Source organism: Thunnus albacares, chromosome 16, assembly GCF_914725855.1.
Source record: "Thunnus albacares chromosome 16, fThuAlb1.1, whole genome shotgun sequence".
NCBI lineage: Eukaryota > Metazoa > Chordata > Actinopteri > Scombriformes > Scombridae > Thunnus > Thunnus albacares.
Window position 1 is genome coordinate 27,535,095 of NC_058121.1, and position 15,844 is coordinate 27,550,938.

Here is a 15,844-nt window from a genome sequence, read left to right on the forward strand (position 1 = left end):
CATAATGACATCAACACAAACTCTGACCAGCTATTTCATAATTCAAGAGCTGCAAAGATCAATCGATTAGTTGATCGACAGAAAATTAATTGTTTTAGTGATTTTTTTAAAGCAAAAAATTTCCAAAAATTTGCTGTTTCAGCTTCTTAAAATGTGACGATGCGATGCTTTTCTCTGTCGCACATAATAGTAAATAAAACTGAATATTTGGTAGATTTTTGAACTGTTGGTCGGACAAAACGAGACACTTGAAGGAGCCATCTTTGACTCTGAGAAATTAATTTTTTTTTTTTTACCATTTTCTGACATTTTATAGGGAAAAATTTTTAAAATTAAATTTTTTTTTTTTTTTTTTTTTTTTTTTTAAACATCAATCAATTAGTCAAGAAAACAGCAGCAGCAAATTAATAACAGATAGTTAGTTGCAGCCCTGATGACGTGCAGGTACCAGACTATAATCCGGGTTCATACAGACGAGGTCTTTCAGTCCACATCGAGACAAACCGTCTATCAGGCACAAACACTGACACACCTGCAGTCTCCTCAACTATCTGTGATTAAAAAATTTTGTTGCAATCTCACAATCCCGTTTTCTGTTGTGATGCCAGCAACATTCCAGCGGGGTACTGGGAACATTCGCCGTCCACCATGACCTTCACAGCGAGCCTGATAAAGCAGCCACCGGTGGCGTCTCGGAGGGAGGGAGGGGTGGGGGTGGGGGGTTGGGGGGGGTAGGAGGGGGAGACACTCTCTAATCCCACAGATGTGGCTGCAGAGTTCAGCGGCGAGGAGCGCACCGCCTCGCCTTGTGAGCCCGAGTGTTTGTTCAGTCTTATTCATAACAAGTCCAGTCAGTCAGTCCGACGCTACAGACTGCTGAGAACAGCAGAAAGTTTCACATCACAGCTCTTCCAAAGAAAGTGTGTGTAGAGAGTAACGGGGGTTTGAAGAGCGTCCCTGGCTCAGGTCACCGGGGACACATTTCTGTCTTTGTCCTGTTCCAAAATAATCCTCTATAAGCTCAGCAAGAGACAGATTGAGCTCCAGACATGAGGAGATTCCAGTAATATGCTCCGAATTAAATGAACTTTGATGCTCTGCTCGTTTTAAACGCATTTCACTTCATGTTTTATCAATAAATGATAGGAAGAAAAGGATACAGAAGATTAGACCAAAACTATTTGTCAGTTAGAGCGGAGTGTGTGTTTGAGGAACTGACTTCATCTTGTAGGTCTTCGCTCCGATGACTAAAGACAGCAGCTGGTGTCCGAGACAGATGCCGAAGACGGGTTTGGGTCGATCCACGCAGACCACCTTCCTCACGTTGTTGATGGTGGACTGGCAGAGCTGCGGATCCCCGGGACCGTTACTGATGAACAAACCGTCGAAATCTGGAAAACACAACAACACACACACACAAAAAAAATCAGCCAATCACCTCCATCGACTCATTCCAGTTACAGTGATTAAAAAAAAAGGCTTCTGGAAGAAATCAGTTATTGTTCTTATGAACCAGTCTGCGATTCTTCAGCAGACGAGGGAGTTCCTTAACAACGACTGCAGCTACAGATAATGAACGCCTGTCGTCATGGTGATAAATGTCGGTGGTCTGTGTTAACAGCAGAGACACAAATGGAAACGAGTCGAGGACTTTACTGTTCTATCTCTATCAAAGTCTGACATGTTGCATTTTTACCAATTTATATATTAAAACACTGTCAATAAATCAAATAAACAAAGTTCGACTCTTTGTTTACAAGTTTGACTAACAAATAAGCAAATGCTGAGAGTGTTAAAAGGTGTTTAGTGCAGTTGACTCTAATTCGTTTTCTCCTCTTGGTACGATCTGTTCAGGTCTAAACGCAGCATCGTACTCGGCTGTGAACCAAAACTCTGTGAGGAAGTGGCCTCAGATCTCCATCCTCTGCATGTATGAGCTAAAAAGTGCTTGTTCCTGCCAAAGATACAACTGACTCATGAACACCTGGCTTTTACTTCCTGATGCTTTTCTGTTTGCTTGAATACTTTTCTGTGTGAAAAGAAAAACTGCACCAAGGTTTAAACGCAACAAGTTTAGCAGCTCAGACCAGAGAAAACAGACCAGATTTACTGTGATCATTCTTTACATCTTGTAAGTTGCCTCAAACACAACCGTCACTACGTTGATTTCCTCTGCTCTCATTTATATCTGCCACTAATTCAATTTATTTAAAGTGCAGAGTCACCATACAGCATGGTCCCAACACACTTTACAGTTAAAAGAACAACATACAGTAATCAATTTACAATAGTAAGTATTAAAAGTGAATCAACCACATTAAAAACATCAATGTTTCATAGATGTTAAAAGGTGATAAACCTGGCTAAGTTTTAGGAGAGGCTGTAATGTAGTGAATAAAGGTAAGTTTTCAGTCTTGATTTGCTTCTTTAACATGTATGAGGCCGTTCCAGAGATAAAGGGCACGGTAGGAAAATGCTCTGAAGCCAACTGATTTATTGTTAAAATGAAGGAACGACCAGGAGACCAGCAGTGAGAGAGCACAGAGGGCGTGCTGGTGTATATGGAGTAATTAGCTCTGGTAGGTAAGGTGGTGCAAGACCATGCAAGGCCTTATAAGTTAAAAGAAGAACATTAAAAATCAGCTGTAGCTTGCACCAGTCACCAGTGAAGAGGCCAGAACGGCTGTGATGTGGTCAAATTTTCTGGATTTTGTCAAGATTCTAGCTGCAGAATCCAGTCCATGATTAGCAGCAGTAGCAGTGTGTGTGTGTGTGTGTGTGTGTGTGTGTGTGTGTTGTTGACCTGTGCTGTCCAGCGGGTGATCCCAGGGTACGACAGTAACACGGGCTCCTCTCTCAGCCAGGCAGCGGATCTGGTTGTATTTGATGCCGCAGTCCATCACTGTGATTCTCAGACTACCGCTGGGATTGAAAACTTTGGGCTCCTGGAGACGATCAGAGGAGATGAAACCACAATCTTCACTAAAATAACCACCTTCAAAATGTAAGTAGGTGGCTTACAGGGTTCACTGGTGCTATTTCTGTCTACTACATTCAAGCAACCGTTCAGTTACCTTCATGGAGACCTCCTGGACCAGGTTCCTCTGGTCTGGGTTAGCGAAGGGAACGCTGTCTTCAGGAGTCCCGTCCACCACCAGCTTCCCCAGCATGGTGCCCTTCTCTCGGATCTTTTTGGTCAGACGGCGAGTGTCGATGCCTGGAGAAGCGGAAAACCATTTATTGTTGATGTTTTCTGGTCTGTCGAGTAGTAAAATGCTCTATTTTTTAAATTTAGCAATCAATTATGATTTAAACATAAAGGTCTGAAACTATATCTTCATTTAAAACTTGAATATCTGTTTCATTTCTAGCATAAGGCTACACTCAGGTTTAATTCTTGCCTTTATTTATTACCTCTGTTCTACTAAATGAATTGCATTCAACTGACCTTGTAGTCCAGGAACACCTTGTTCTTTCAGCCACTGGTCCAGCGGTTTGACTGAGCTCCAGTGACTGGGATCCTCCGACAGCTCTCCGATAATCAGAGCTGCAGCGTGGATCTTAGACGACTCGAACCACTGAGCGACAAAACAAAAACACATCAACAGGCAGCACCGATATGAGGAAATCTCTGTTCTGTCGTCTTTACACAGAAACAACTATAAGATCTGTTATTCCTTTTTATTTATCTCAAGATATCTAATCCATTTGGTCTTCAAAATAAAAGTTCCTGTTAGTCCTGAGGTTTTCTAGGGTGCTACGTAAACCACAGATTGTAATAACCTTCCTAAAAGCATCTTAATTTGTTTTATAGTAAAACCCTTTCACACCACTAAGAAATACTTTGATCATAGATGAAATGTTAGACCCTGTTTCCTCCTGTTTCCATAAATAACTTTAACTGTTCACCTTGCTCAGTCCAAACTCTCCCTCTTCATCCTTCGGGACACCGTAGTTTCCCACCAGAGGGTAGGTGAGTGTCAGCAGCTGGCAGTGGTAGGACGGGTCAGTGAGAGCTTCGGGGTATCCGACCATTCCTGTCTGGAATACTGAGCACACAAAATATTCATCAATACATGATCCAGTACGATATACTTTATTATCCCCCGAGTATGCAGACATGTGACACAGTGATTCAGCTCTTTGTTCATGTTTAAAGCCGTGGTTTGTAGTGTGGTTGCACTCCACATGTTAAAGGACTCTAGTAAACCATCAGCAGTGTTGTGTGTCGTCTGTCGCACCGAACTACGCTGGAAAATCAATCGCTTTCATGCTGTGTTGCACAGCAGCACAAGCACACGTCTGGTAGGACATAATGTGGCCTTGTATCAAGTCTTTATTGCCTAATCTTCAATTTGGCTTGTTACAACATAGTCCAATTTTCCCAAATTCCAAGTTCTTATCTACACATTCATCTGCCAAAACACATCCAGGGGCGGATTTACCGTTAGGCAAGTTAAACAACTGCCTCAGTTTTACTTAAGAAAAAGCAAAACATTCCCAGTTAGAGAAAGGCTGAAAATAAAGCATGTCAGAGTTTGTCTGGGGCCCCCAAATCACTAAATCCGCCCCTAAACACACAAGAGGTGACTGAGTGATAAAGTGAGATAACAAGCAGGGTTGTAATGATACTGAAAACGTGCTGCTTGATGGATCATCTCTATGTGGGCTGACAAGGTTATATTCCCTTTAATTGACAGATGTTTGAATGGAGTTTGGCACGGTGCTACAGAGCAGTGGTTCCCAACCACCAGGGGTCGCTAGATTAATCAAAAGGGTCGTGAGATGACTGGACAGGATAGGATACAGAAAGAAGAAACATATTTATGACACATAAAATTTTGATTTATTGTCAAGCTTTCTTCTAATTTTTGCTTTATTTGTTATGGATTACAGCAAAACCACAAGTTTCATTCAAATTTCCACACCACACTTGTGTGAATTGATTATTGGAACAGGATTGGCTCCAAATTAGTTGTGATGTCACAAACCCCGCCCCTTAAAAAATCGGATTTTTAATGAGCTCAGAGAAACTTTCATCCTTCAGCAGATGAATGTTTAAAAAAAACGACTCTGCACATACATCATTCTGCACAGTGACGATTAAATAATCAACTGAAAGAACAAGAGGAAATACAGATTTTTGAGTGGAGGGGGCCTTTAAAGTTTAGCTAACACTCACCAACTTCTCCCGACACCGACACATCTGCACCAAAAAGGCGGCCTTTAAACGTCGTACCGTCCTCTAACATCAAGGTTGCCATCTTTGTCATTTTTCCCTCCTCAGATTAGCAGATGCTAACTAAACTTCAATGACTGTTACCGGAAAAGATTGAGGGATGTTTCAGATCCGGGATGAGCTACAGCCGGCGGGTGAACACGTGAAACTCACGCCGCGCCGGTAGATAGGAGATGCAGATGAAACTCCAGATGTGACCGCCGGCCGAGCAGAGCCCTGTCCGCGTCCTAACGGGGTCCGGTGTGAATACGAAAGACAATAAGACGCAAAAAGAGGGGTTTTGTTAGGTATTTGCCGGTTAGTCGGACGGGAGGATGTGAGAAGGTGCTCCACACGCCGCCAGCAGTGTGGAAGTGAGTGGGCCCGCCGCATGAACCATACGACCCTACGCAAAGTTTTTTTCCTAGGATGGCGAAGGTATGACCCGCCCCCCCTCTGCCTCTGATTGGCTAGTAGTTGTTGCCTTCGTTGGATTTGGTTGGTTAGCTTTAGGTATGAGGAGTGAGATTGGTTAGAGTCACAGAAAGAATATCAAGGTCAGCCAATCAGAGGCAGAGTAGGGCGGGTCATAACTTCGCCGTCCTGGGGAAAAAAAATATTGCGAACCCAGGTGTTACACCGTATTTGGTGACCAGACAGATTCTGTTACCTGCAGTACTCACAAAGAAGTGCTCAGATCCTTTACTTAAGTAAAAGTATCAGTACCTCAAAGTAAAAATACTTCATTACAAGTAAAAATCCTACATTTAAAATCCTACTTAAGTAAAAGTGTAGAATATTCCCGATGAATTTACTTAAAAAAATAAAGTTAAAGTACTACTTTTACAGATAAACTCATTTTCTGCAAAATTAGAACTTTTACTTTAGTACTTTAAGTAGGATTTTAAATGCAGGATTTTTACTTGTAATTAAGTAATTTTACATTGTGGCACTGATACTTTAAGTAAAGGAAGTGAGTACTTATTCCAACACTGCAGGCCACAGACTCTGACTAGTCACCAATTATTGTGTAACACCTGGAATTTGACGCAACAACATAACGCGTTTCCGTTCAATATTTTAACTAAATAAAAGCTACTTAAATAAAGTTAATATGTTTATGGGATGTATATTGTTGGTTGCTATTTGAAACAGTACATCAAATGTACCTTCAAACTTATATATTGTGCTATTATTTTCAATTACAATCGACTAAAATATCAAAAATGGCCCATTGTATTCAGTTTGTCTCCCAAATAATATAAGGGACAAACATTATAACTCTCAGCCCATTTTGCACTGTTTAGCATCTGCGATGGAAAATCCGAACCAGGTCACAGAATCAGGCCACAGACTCTGTGTGACCTGCTCTGACACAGACACTGTTTGTCCCTTATCAGAGAAACAGATCAAATCTGGACTGAACATGTGCTGATAGCTTTTATCTTTCAACTCAAACTAGTCTGTCGGTAAAGGACAGGTTCTCAATTTTTCAAGTGTGTCTTAAACCAGCAGTCAGGTGTCCATATGAACAGTGAAAGAGGTTTTCCTCGCTGTAATCATTCCTCCTGTTCATACTGGATATTCAAAGATCTTCAAATGTGCTTTCAATGTAAGTGATGGGGATCAAACTCCACAGTATGTCCACAGTCATTTAAAGCAAAATATATAAGTGCTACGAATAAATAGGCTACTTTCTTTGGAGGATGTATGAGTGGGGATGTAGCTCAGTGGTAGAGCGCATGCTTTGCATGTATGAGGCCCCGGGTTCAATCCCCGGCATCTCCACAATCTTTTCTTGTTGTAGAAAGATAAATCTTGGCTATGTGAGCGTGTAACACATCGGACTTATTAGACTGCTCTTTTATAAACTGCGAAAAGGTCACAAATGTAACGTAAACATATAATATTGTATGTTTGTGTCAGTTATTTATTACGTAGCTCGCTATATATGATGGAGATATGTCACAACTTTGAAAAAAGGACATGAAGTCTAAGAAAAGCTCTGTAAAGACTGAAGTTTAGATTGTCTCCAACACAGATTTTGGTCGTGAATCTTTCTGCATTGTCTCTGACAACTAGCTTAATTTAAGATAAATTAATTAACGTTAACCGTTACAAGCTGAATATGGCGACTTTGGGGGGAAATGGCATGTTACTTACACTCCAAAGCAGCCTGTACACTCGACATTTACTTACAATAGTCGCACTGTTCTTCTTTAGTTTCTATTTGTGTCTGAAATAAATTTTTCGAAGCTAAATGACACAGCAGAGAAAACCCATTTGACCAAACCGGTGAGATTTCCCACAGTCTTAAACGCAGCAGCTACGGTAACTAAGGAGATCACCGTTATGTTTACTACAAAGATGTCCTCCCTGCTAGCTGTAGAGCTGGTCGACAAAATGACCATAATTTAGAGATTCCTCTTTATATCCGCACTAATATCATTCTTCCCCCAACAACGAGCTTCCGACAGACTTCCAAAAATGCAACTGAAGCATCTAAAGACACTTTTGACCCCCCAGGTAAGTTCAGTGACAGGTTAGCTTATGCTAGCTGATGCTACAGAGCCAGATCAGTTACTGTAAAAAAAAGAGTGTGCGTTAATGATCTTATAACATCTTATCACGAAACACGAATTATCTCTTGTCACTTCGGTATTTAAGTGGTTTTACTGAGCCACGCTTAATTTTGTTTTAAATATATTTTTTTCTTTACAGTTACCTCAGTTTGCTTGCTAGCAACTGTGATGCGTTATTGGGTTGAAAAAAGACAACAAATTCATCACAGAATCAACAGTTGTGTTTGTGCAGTTATTGTTTAACCATAAATTACATCACATAAGCTTAAATACTTGAATTCTGCTGTGGAGTTTAGTGCAAGCTTCAGTCCTTACACAACATAACGGAATATATCACGATCCAACAAGATGCTCCAATGAGGCGGTGCTTCCCAACCTATTTGGCCTGTGACTCTTTAAAATAAAGCAAAGTCTACCTGGGAGCCCTCTTCACATGTTACATTGTCTACCAGTTAAGTTACAGATTATTGTCTTGATTCATCAGTTAATTGTTTTGTCCATAAAATGTCAGAAAACGACCAAAAAAAATTCCGTTAAAGTTCCCCACAACCCAAAGATATTCAGTTTATTGTCATGTTCGACACAGAAAAGCAATAATTTATCACATTTGAGAAGCTGAAACCAGCTTATTTTCTTTGCTTAAAAAATGACTAAAACAATTATTCAATTATCAAAATAGTCCTGACCCCCAGGTTGGGAACCACTGCTCTAAGGTATCACTTGTGACTGTTTGTTTTCTGCGTCTCTATAGGAGGGTGCTGCAAAAGTGACGTGCATGGCCTGGGCACCCAACAACACCAAGTTTGCTGTTTGCACTGTTGACAGAGTGGTGCTGCTCTATGATGAGCAGGGAGAGAGACGAGACAAGTTCTCCACCAAACCGCTGGACTCCAAGGTGGGACAGTGAGACATTTACTCTGTACTGTACAGTACGTGAGATACTTGTACTTTACTCAAGTATTTCCATGTGATGCTACTTTATACTTCCACTCCACTACATTTCAGAGGGAAATATTGTACTTTCTACTCCACTATATTTATTTGACAGCTTTAGTTACTTTTCAGATTTTCCCTCTAAACCTCTCACATACTTTCATTTCAATAAATGTTCAAATGATCCAATATTTCAGCAAAAATCAAAGATTAGAGAAAAACTGAAAACAGATTTGTGTATCAGAACTTTGTTTTTCTTCTTTCCTCTCCCATTAATCATCTCACGACCCCTCAGATTTATCTGCTGACCCTTTGGAGGGGCCCGACCCCTAGGTTGGGAACCACTGGACTAAACTAGCTAACTGTATATAAAGTAGTGTAAACTAGCTCCACCTCCAGCAGCTACAACAGTAACATGCTGCTCTAACACTGATGCTTCACTATTAATAATCTAATGATGTCATATATAATAATATATCAGTCAGAGGGACCAAACCACTACTTTTACTGCAATACTTTAACTACATCAAGCTCATAATACTTATGTACTTTTACTGCAATACTTTAACTACATCAAGCTCATAATACTTATGTACTTTTACTGCAATACTTTAACTACATCAAGCTCATAATACTTATGTACTTCTACTGTAGTAGGGTTTTTCATGCAGGACTTTTACCCATTAGTGTGACTCCAGTGGACACAAAGCTTTGTTGGATTAAAGTGTTTGCTTAGTGAGTGTAATGAATAAAGGTTTATGTAATAATACTTCGATCTGTGATCTTTTGACAGTATGGAAAACAGAGTTATGTCGTCAATGACATGGTGTTCTCACCGGACTCCACCAAAATCGCCATTGGACAGTCTGACAACATCATCTTTGTCTACAGAATCGGAGAGGATTGGTAATGTCGTTACATTAAGTTTGATTTTTCTGTTTGTGTTGATGCAACTAAACGGTGTTTTATTTATTTTTACTTTTAGGGGGGACAAGAAAGCCATCTGCAACAAATTTGTCCAGACAGTAAGTCAGCACTTGTAGATGTTTAATTTAAGCAGTGAATGTTTGAAAAGGCAGAAACTATGTTTTATTATCAACATTTAAAAAAACATTTTTTTGTAGATTTGAGGTCATCAAAGGCTGAAAACAGTTCATAAACATGTTAGAAATAATGCTGTGTTGGTTTTACAGTTTATTGTGTAATATAATGTAATCTAATGTTATGTTGAAATCATGTATTTGACATCTTTCCCACTTAAAATTCTGACTTTAATGGTCTTTTAATTCTTGGAAAAGCTTCTTTTTTTTTTCCAAGTATGAAGTTTGAATTTCCAGGTTTCTGTCATCAGTTCCCTGATCTTTTCACGTTGTTCCCTTTTATCTCAGAGTGCTGTGACGTGTCTGCTTTGGCCTGCAGAACATGCGTTTGTTTATGGATTAGTTGACGGCAAAGTAAGTCAACGACATGTTCGCACCACTCATCAGAAACCCAAAACCTCATGTTAATGTGCTCTTAACATAAAGTTTGTTCCATATATTATCATCTGTAATATGATGCTTGTAGCTGTAGTGATAGTGTCCTTCTATGTTTATTTTGACATTTTAGTTCCCTGTGGTCTAATTTCTGTGTCAAAGGTGTTTTTTCACCTTGTCAAGACTTGAATCTTTTTGTCTTAACACAAACTCTGAGTTTAAATCATTTCTTGCTATTCTGTTACGTAGCAACAGACAGTTTTTTTTATTTTAATGAACAGTTGTAAAAACTGGCACCTGCCTTGTTGCAAACATATCAGCCTTAAAAAGCCGTTTTAGGTTGGATGATAAAGGAAACTTTGCATTATATTGAAGTTTCTGATTCTTTTCACAGGTTCGCCTTGCCAACACTCAGACAAACAAGTCGTCAACCATCTACGGCACCGAGTCCTGTGTCGTCTCACTGACATCCAAGTAAATACATATTAATATGAAACTATAACTAACAGATTGTATAAGTGGCACCGTTGGTTTGTCAATCCCAAAACATCTAGTGGTAAAAAATGATGCGTGCATGCTGGTCGTCCTTCTCAAAATGCAAAGCCAGTCGCCAATTTTTACAAATGATCTGCTTGTGTTTTTCTTTCTTTCTCTCATGGTTCAGTGTTTCTGGTAAAGGCATCCTGTCAGGCCACGCTGACGGGACAGTCGTTCGTTACTTCTTCGATGATGAAGGTTCAGGAGAGTCTCAGGTACTAACAGACTCAAACTCTCCCATCATGTACTGAATAGACTTGATACCATTTGATACCATTTGTGTATTTGTGTATTTTTCTATCTTAGTCATAAATTAAAATGTAATTAATGCAGTTTTTTTAGAATTAATTTAAATATTTTCCTCACACAGACACATTTTAGGGTAAAGGTTAGTTTGTGCCACTAACAAAACACCTCTTGACACGTTGTGACACAGGGTAAGCTGTTGATGCATCCGTGCCCGCCCTACGCGCTGGCCTGGGGCGCAAACAGCATCATGGTGGGCGGCTGCGACAAGAAGGTGGTGGCCTACGGCAGAGAGGGTCACGTCCTGCAGACCTTCGACTACAGTCGCGACCAGACAGAGAGGGAGTTCTGCGTCGCCGCCACCAGCCCCAGCGGACAGTCCGTCGTGTTCGGCAGCTATGACCGGTCAGTATCTGACCTCTCGGTTAAAACGCAGATTAAATATCAGCACTGTGGTTCCCGTCAGCCATAGTGATGTAAATAAAACAACATCTCAGATCATTTGTTCAGTAAGTTCTTCCTGATACTGGGTCCAGGTTGCGGGTGTTTAACTGGGCTCCGAGGAGAGGTGTGTGGGATGAAGCCAAACCTAAAGAGATTCTCAACCTCTACACCATCACCAGCTTGGCCTGGAAGAAAGACGGATCACGCCTCTGTGCTGTAAATACTTTCTTTAATTTAATCTCAAGTGTGACTTCAACGCCAGCCACCATCCAGCGTAACAGTATAACTTAGCTGTGAAGCTAAGAAGGCTTTTTATGGCCACTTAAGTAACCTGGTTTTAGTCTCTAACTCTTATTATAAACAGTTTACTGCATGGAAATACTGTGTTTTTATGCAGCAGCCACTAAAATGCATTTCTTCTGCTGCTGCTGTTATGATTAAAATCTGACCTAAAACACAAATCAGTAAAGAATAAATGTTGTTTTCTGTGTTTGACAGGGGACACTGTGTGGAGGAGTGGAGCTGTTTGATTGCTGCCTGCGGAGGACGATCTATAAGAACAAGTTTGAGATGACCTACGTTGGCCTGAGCCAGGTAGAGACCGAGACAATGAGGGAAACAGTTTGGCAGAGCAGAGGAACAAATAAGTAACTCAAACCCTCGTTTGTTCTCCTCCGCCCGCCAATTAACAGATGATATGAAATTGAAAACAGTCCAGTTGATTGCTCAAGAAAGACCAATAATTCAGATTTGATTAATTCAATACAAAACGAGTTCAGTGTCTCAATTTCATAATTAAGAAACACAAATTAAGGTTCTGGAAACAGTCATGCAGGTTTTTGTTTCGCTGCTAAATATATTTTAGATTTTACATGAACAAGAAACTAGTTAAAAACATTTTACATGATCTGGACCCACCAATCAAACCGAGCTGTTTACCAAACGATCACGACATAAACTTGTTAAAATGTACTTCTTATATTCATATTTATTAGGAATATCACCAACTCTGATTTTGTGTGATTGATTCTGCATTGATTGATATGCATATTTTTTATACTAAATTGTTTGGAGATAGTTTTAGGGACAAAATGTAAATATATATATTTATATATATTTTGTGTTGTCCATTAAATTAATCAAACCATCCCATCATTCTGGAGAGCAAATATTATCATCTTAGGTCTTTTATAAAGCTTAGAAACTGGTAAAAAGACTTTCTTGTGTTTGTATTATCAGAGAATAATAATGCTGATAGAAATACATACAAATGAGTCACTTCATTCAGAAATCAATCTGGACTTTAATGATTAACGGAAAATAGTTAATTAAAACACGGATGGTGCAGCCACCGATTTGAAAAAAAAAAAAAAGATACGAATTAAAAATGATGAGATTACGACGGAGAAATTCCTTGAAGCGGACAGCGGACGAGCAGTAATTACACTTTCCAATAATGAACCGCAGTCGCTTCCTTAAAGAAGTTTTGATTTGATTCAGTCTGCTGGGTGTTGATAGACAGCTGATAGTTATTTTACTTATTTGCAGTGTGTATTTAAACAATTAAAACTCGACTCATAAAGGATTGTTGATCCATTCCTGTAAATCACAGAATTTTAACCTCTAAACCAAATGAAATATTGATAATTCTTCCTCTTCCTTCCTCTTCTAGGTGATAGTGAGGAACCTTTCCACGGGGACGCGGGTCGTCCTGAAGTCCTACTACAGTTACGAGATAGAAGAAGTTAAAATCATGGGCAAGGATCGCTTCCTGGTGGCTCACACGTCCGACACGCTGCTGCTGGGAGACCTGCTGACAAATAAACTGAGTGAGGTAGGACTTAAAGGATCTGTTCACCCAAATCACAAAAAATACATTTGAAATATCTTCCTTCCACCATAATTCAATGCAGATGAATGTAATGTCATATGAGGAGCCCAATGAACTATGAACAAGTTATTTTACATGAGTAATTCCACTGAAAACTGTCTTTGAACAGCATCACCTCCTGTAGTTAGTGTCTGTTAAAGTATGTCAGCTCAGCCACAACAAACACAACAAAGCAGTAACCATCATTTCACTTTGTGCACATCAGCAATGAGAATACTGACTGGAATAAAACTCGGTCATTACAGTATAAATTTTGTGCATCCAATGAGACCAGAAAATACACGTAAAAACCCCAAATAACATACAACATAACATAAACCCCACAAATGTTTTGTTTCATATTTTTCTGACGTGGATATTAATTATTATTAGTTTTTGTAGAAAAGATAATGAATCAGTCACATTTTAGTTTTCATTTCCAACATAAAAATAAATTTTATATTAAAGATGTTACAGGATATTTTAAATGCAAAGACTAAGATTGATTTTATTGTAAATATAATGATTATAATGGGAAAATGGTTTATTCACAAATGTCTCTTTTTCAAAAAGATTCTCAAAACAAAGAATATATGCACAATTAATTATTATCAACGACATTTTTTGAAACATGCAGAACTCAATCTACTTTTAATTTATTTTATTTTAATGTGCTGTGTTTCTTATTGTAATTTCAATTTGTCTTTCACAAGACTTGATTGTAATTTCAGTTTACAGCGTCTAACTTAAACATCTGATCCTTCCCGGTTTGTAAAATACAGTGAAAAAGCCTTGTATAATTGTATCATTTGCAGTGACTATTGTAGCGACTACTTTTCAAAAAAGGCCGCTAAGAGACTTAGTAGGCTCCTATATGTGACACGTCCATACAAAACCATCCCGAAGTCCAGATGACGTTTTACTGATGTTTTATTGAAAAAATAAACAAACATGAAAGAGTCTGACAATCAGCTGTTGCACAAAAAATATACAAAAAATGCAATCTGACTGTGAAAATAAAGTGATGAGCAGACGATGGTGATGATAGTAACAATGGTCGCAATGGTGACAATGGTGATGATAGTAACAATGGTCGCAATGGTGACGATGGTGATGATAGTAACAATGGTCGCAGTGGTGACGATGGTGATGATAGTAACAATGGTCGCAGTGGTGACGATGGTGATGGTCAACAGAAAATATCAGAGCTCTACCAACTCCCTTTGTCCAAAAACTCCCGCCACCACCTAAGTGAACAGGTTAAATGACCCATGTGTCAAGCAACATAAGTGACGCAATACGTGATGCCCACGTCAATATATAAACAGAAATAACAACATATTTTGGCTCCTACAACTATTATTCTGACATTTGAATCCAAATGTTAATTCTGCTGCGTCTCTCTCAGGTGCCGTGGCCCGGTTCTGGAGGGAATGAAAAGTTCTTTTTTGAAAATGAAACAGTAAGTACCCAAACGTGTTCTTGGCAGCGTTCAGACTTTCTCATGAAAAACACATTTACCTGCTTGTTTTCCCCATCAGCCGTGCCAAGGAGCACAAAAGGCCTGTAACTGAGTGGAACATAACCACGTCTGCCAAGCAGGTTCGTATTTCAGGTTTTGAGTCACGTCTCGTGCTCGTTTTCAGGTGTGCATGATATTTAACGCCGGGGAGCTGAGCCTGGTGGAGTACAGCAACAACGAGATCCTCGGCTCTGTCAGAACAGAATTCATGAACCCGCATCTCATCAGGTACGTCCAGTGACACAAAACAAACACATCTCATTAAATTGCAAAGAAACACCCCCAAACAGGTCTGTGTGACTCCAAGCAGACAGCTGCTACTGATCTACTGTCTGCTTGTCTTGATGAATGTCAGATTTATAAAATAATACCAGATTTGAAGCTGCACAGGGAATTGAAACAGAGAAAGGAGATTTTCAGCAGTGATTTTGATCACAAAACATCTAATTAATCACATGATATATAAATATATTATTAGGATTACTGTATATGTTTCATTGTCTTACAGTAGAGAAACAATAGAACAGAATTGAGGACGTTGCAGGTTACATAGTAAGTTAATTGCGTGTCAAATTGTGCAAGACGCCTTTCATAAAATCTTGTCACAATATGTCTGATATCCGTGTCTCATTGTGAGAGTCTGGTCTTAAATTTATGACACTGTCAGAATTTTGCCTCTGGCTGTTTTTGGTTGTCAAAACGCCAAATTTGTTGTGGTTGGACATGTCTAACAGTTAGATCACAGTTTCAGACTGACGCACAAAGATTTTACCACATTTCTCTCACAACTGTCACAACTTTCGACCCAAAGCTGCACAGCTTAGAAGATCCTTTAACCACAAGGCCACCGGGATCGTGTCAAATTAAGACGACTTAAAAGACATTTATTGAACAGATAGTCATAATCATATTATTTTAATGAACATGACATATAAACAATAACAAATTCAGATACTTAATATGCAGTTTGAATCTCATTACACAAGTTTGACCACAGTCCTCTTAACAGACTATGTA

At 39.4% G+C, this 15,844-nt stretch overlaps 2 protein-coding genes and 1 non-coding gene across 4 annotated transcripts in view; 2 read left to right on the top strand and 1 right to left on the bottom strand.

Moving 5' to 3' along the window:
• cad (carbamoyl-phosphate synthetase 2, aspartate transcarbamylase, and dihydroorotase) overlaps positions 1–7,495 on the bottom strand; it is a 29,441-nt gene extending 21,946 nt beyond the window's left edge. Inside the window, exons 1-6 of one of the 2 annotated variants that reach the window (XM_044376293.1) lie at positions 7,418–7,495; positions 3,910–4,049; positions 3,449–3,578; positions 3,075–3,217; positions 2,804–2,945; positions 1,220–1,391 (exon numbers count right to left, since the gene is read on the bottom strand). In XM_044376293.1, coding sequence (XP_044232228.1) covers positions 1,220–1,391; positions 2,804–2,945; positions 3,075–3,217; positions 3,449–3,578; positions 3,910–4,035 — 713 coding nt within the window. In that variant the 5' untranslated portion in view covers positions 4,036–4,049; positions 7,418–7,495. Of the gene's footprint in view, positions 1–1,219; positions 1,392–2,803; positions 2,946–3,074; positions 3,218–3,448; positions 3,579–3,909; positions 4,050–5,182; positions 5,618–7,417 lie in introns of those variants that run through there. The other variant, XM_044376292.1, reaches the window with a different exon arrangement.
• On the top strand, positions 6,935–7,006 carry trnaa-ugc. The gene has a single exon. It is a non-coding gene; the product is annotated as a tRNA-Ala (tRNA).
• A 77-nt stretch (positions 7,496–7,572) lies between the features above and the next one.
• The window catches only part of ift172 (intraflagellar transport 172), a 46,078-nt gene continuing 37,806 nt past the window's right edge, over positions 7,573–15,844 (top strand). The window contains exons 1-13 of the mRNA XM_044376294.1: positions 7,573–7,744; positions 8,552–8,695; positions 9,527–9,639; positions 9,719–9,758; positions 10,122–10,187; positions 10,603–10,682; positions 10,873–10,960; positions 11,182–11,396; positions 11,528–11,651; positions 11,934–12,029; positions 13,108–13,269; positions 14,714–14,767; positions 14,952–15,055. Of these exons, the coding sequence (XP_044232229.1) occupies positions 7,706–7,744; positions 8,552–8,695; positions 9,527–9,639; positions 9,719–9,758; positions 10,122–10,187; positions 10,603–10,682; positions 10,873–10,960; positions 11,182–11,396; positions 11,528–11,651; positions 11,934–12,029; positions 13,108–13,269; positions 14,714–14,767; positions 14,952–15,055 (1,325 nt within the window). The 5' untranslated portion in view covers positions 7,573–7,705. The remainder of the gene's footprint in view (positions 7,745–8,551; positions 8,696–9,526; positions 9,640–9,718; positions 9,759–10,121; positions 10,188–10,602; positions 10,683–10,872; positions 10,961–11,181; positions 11,397–11,527; positions 11,652–11,933; positions 12,030–13,107; positions 13,270–14,713; positions 14,768–14,951; positions 15,056–15,844) is intronic.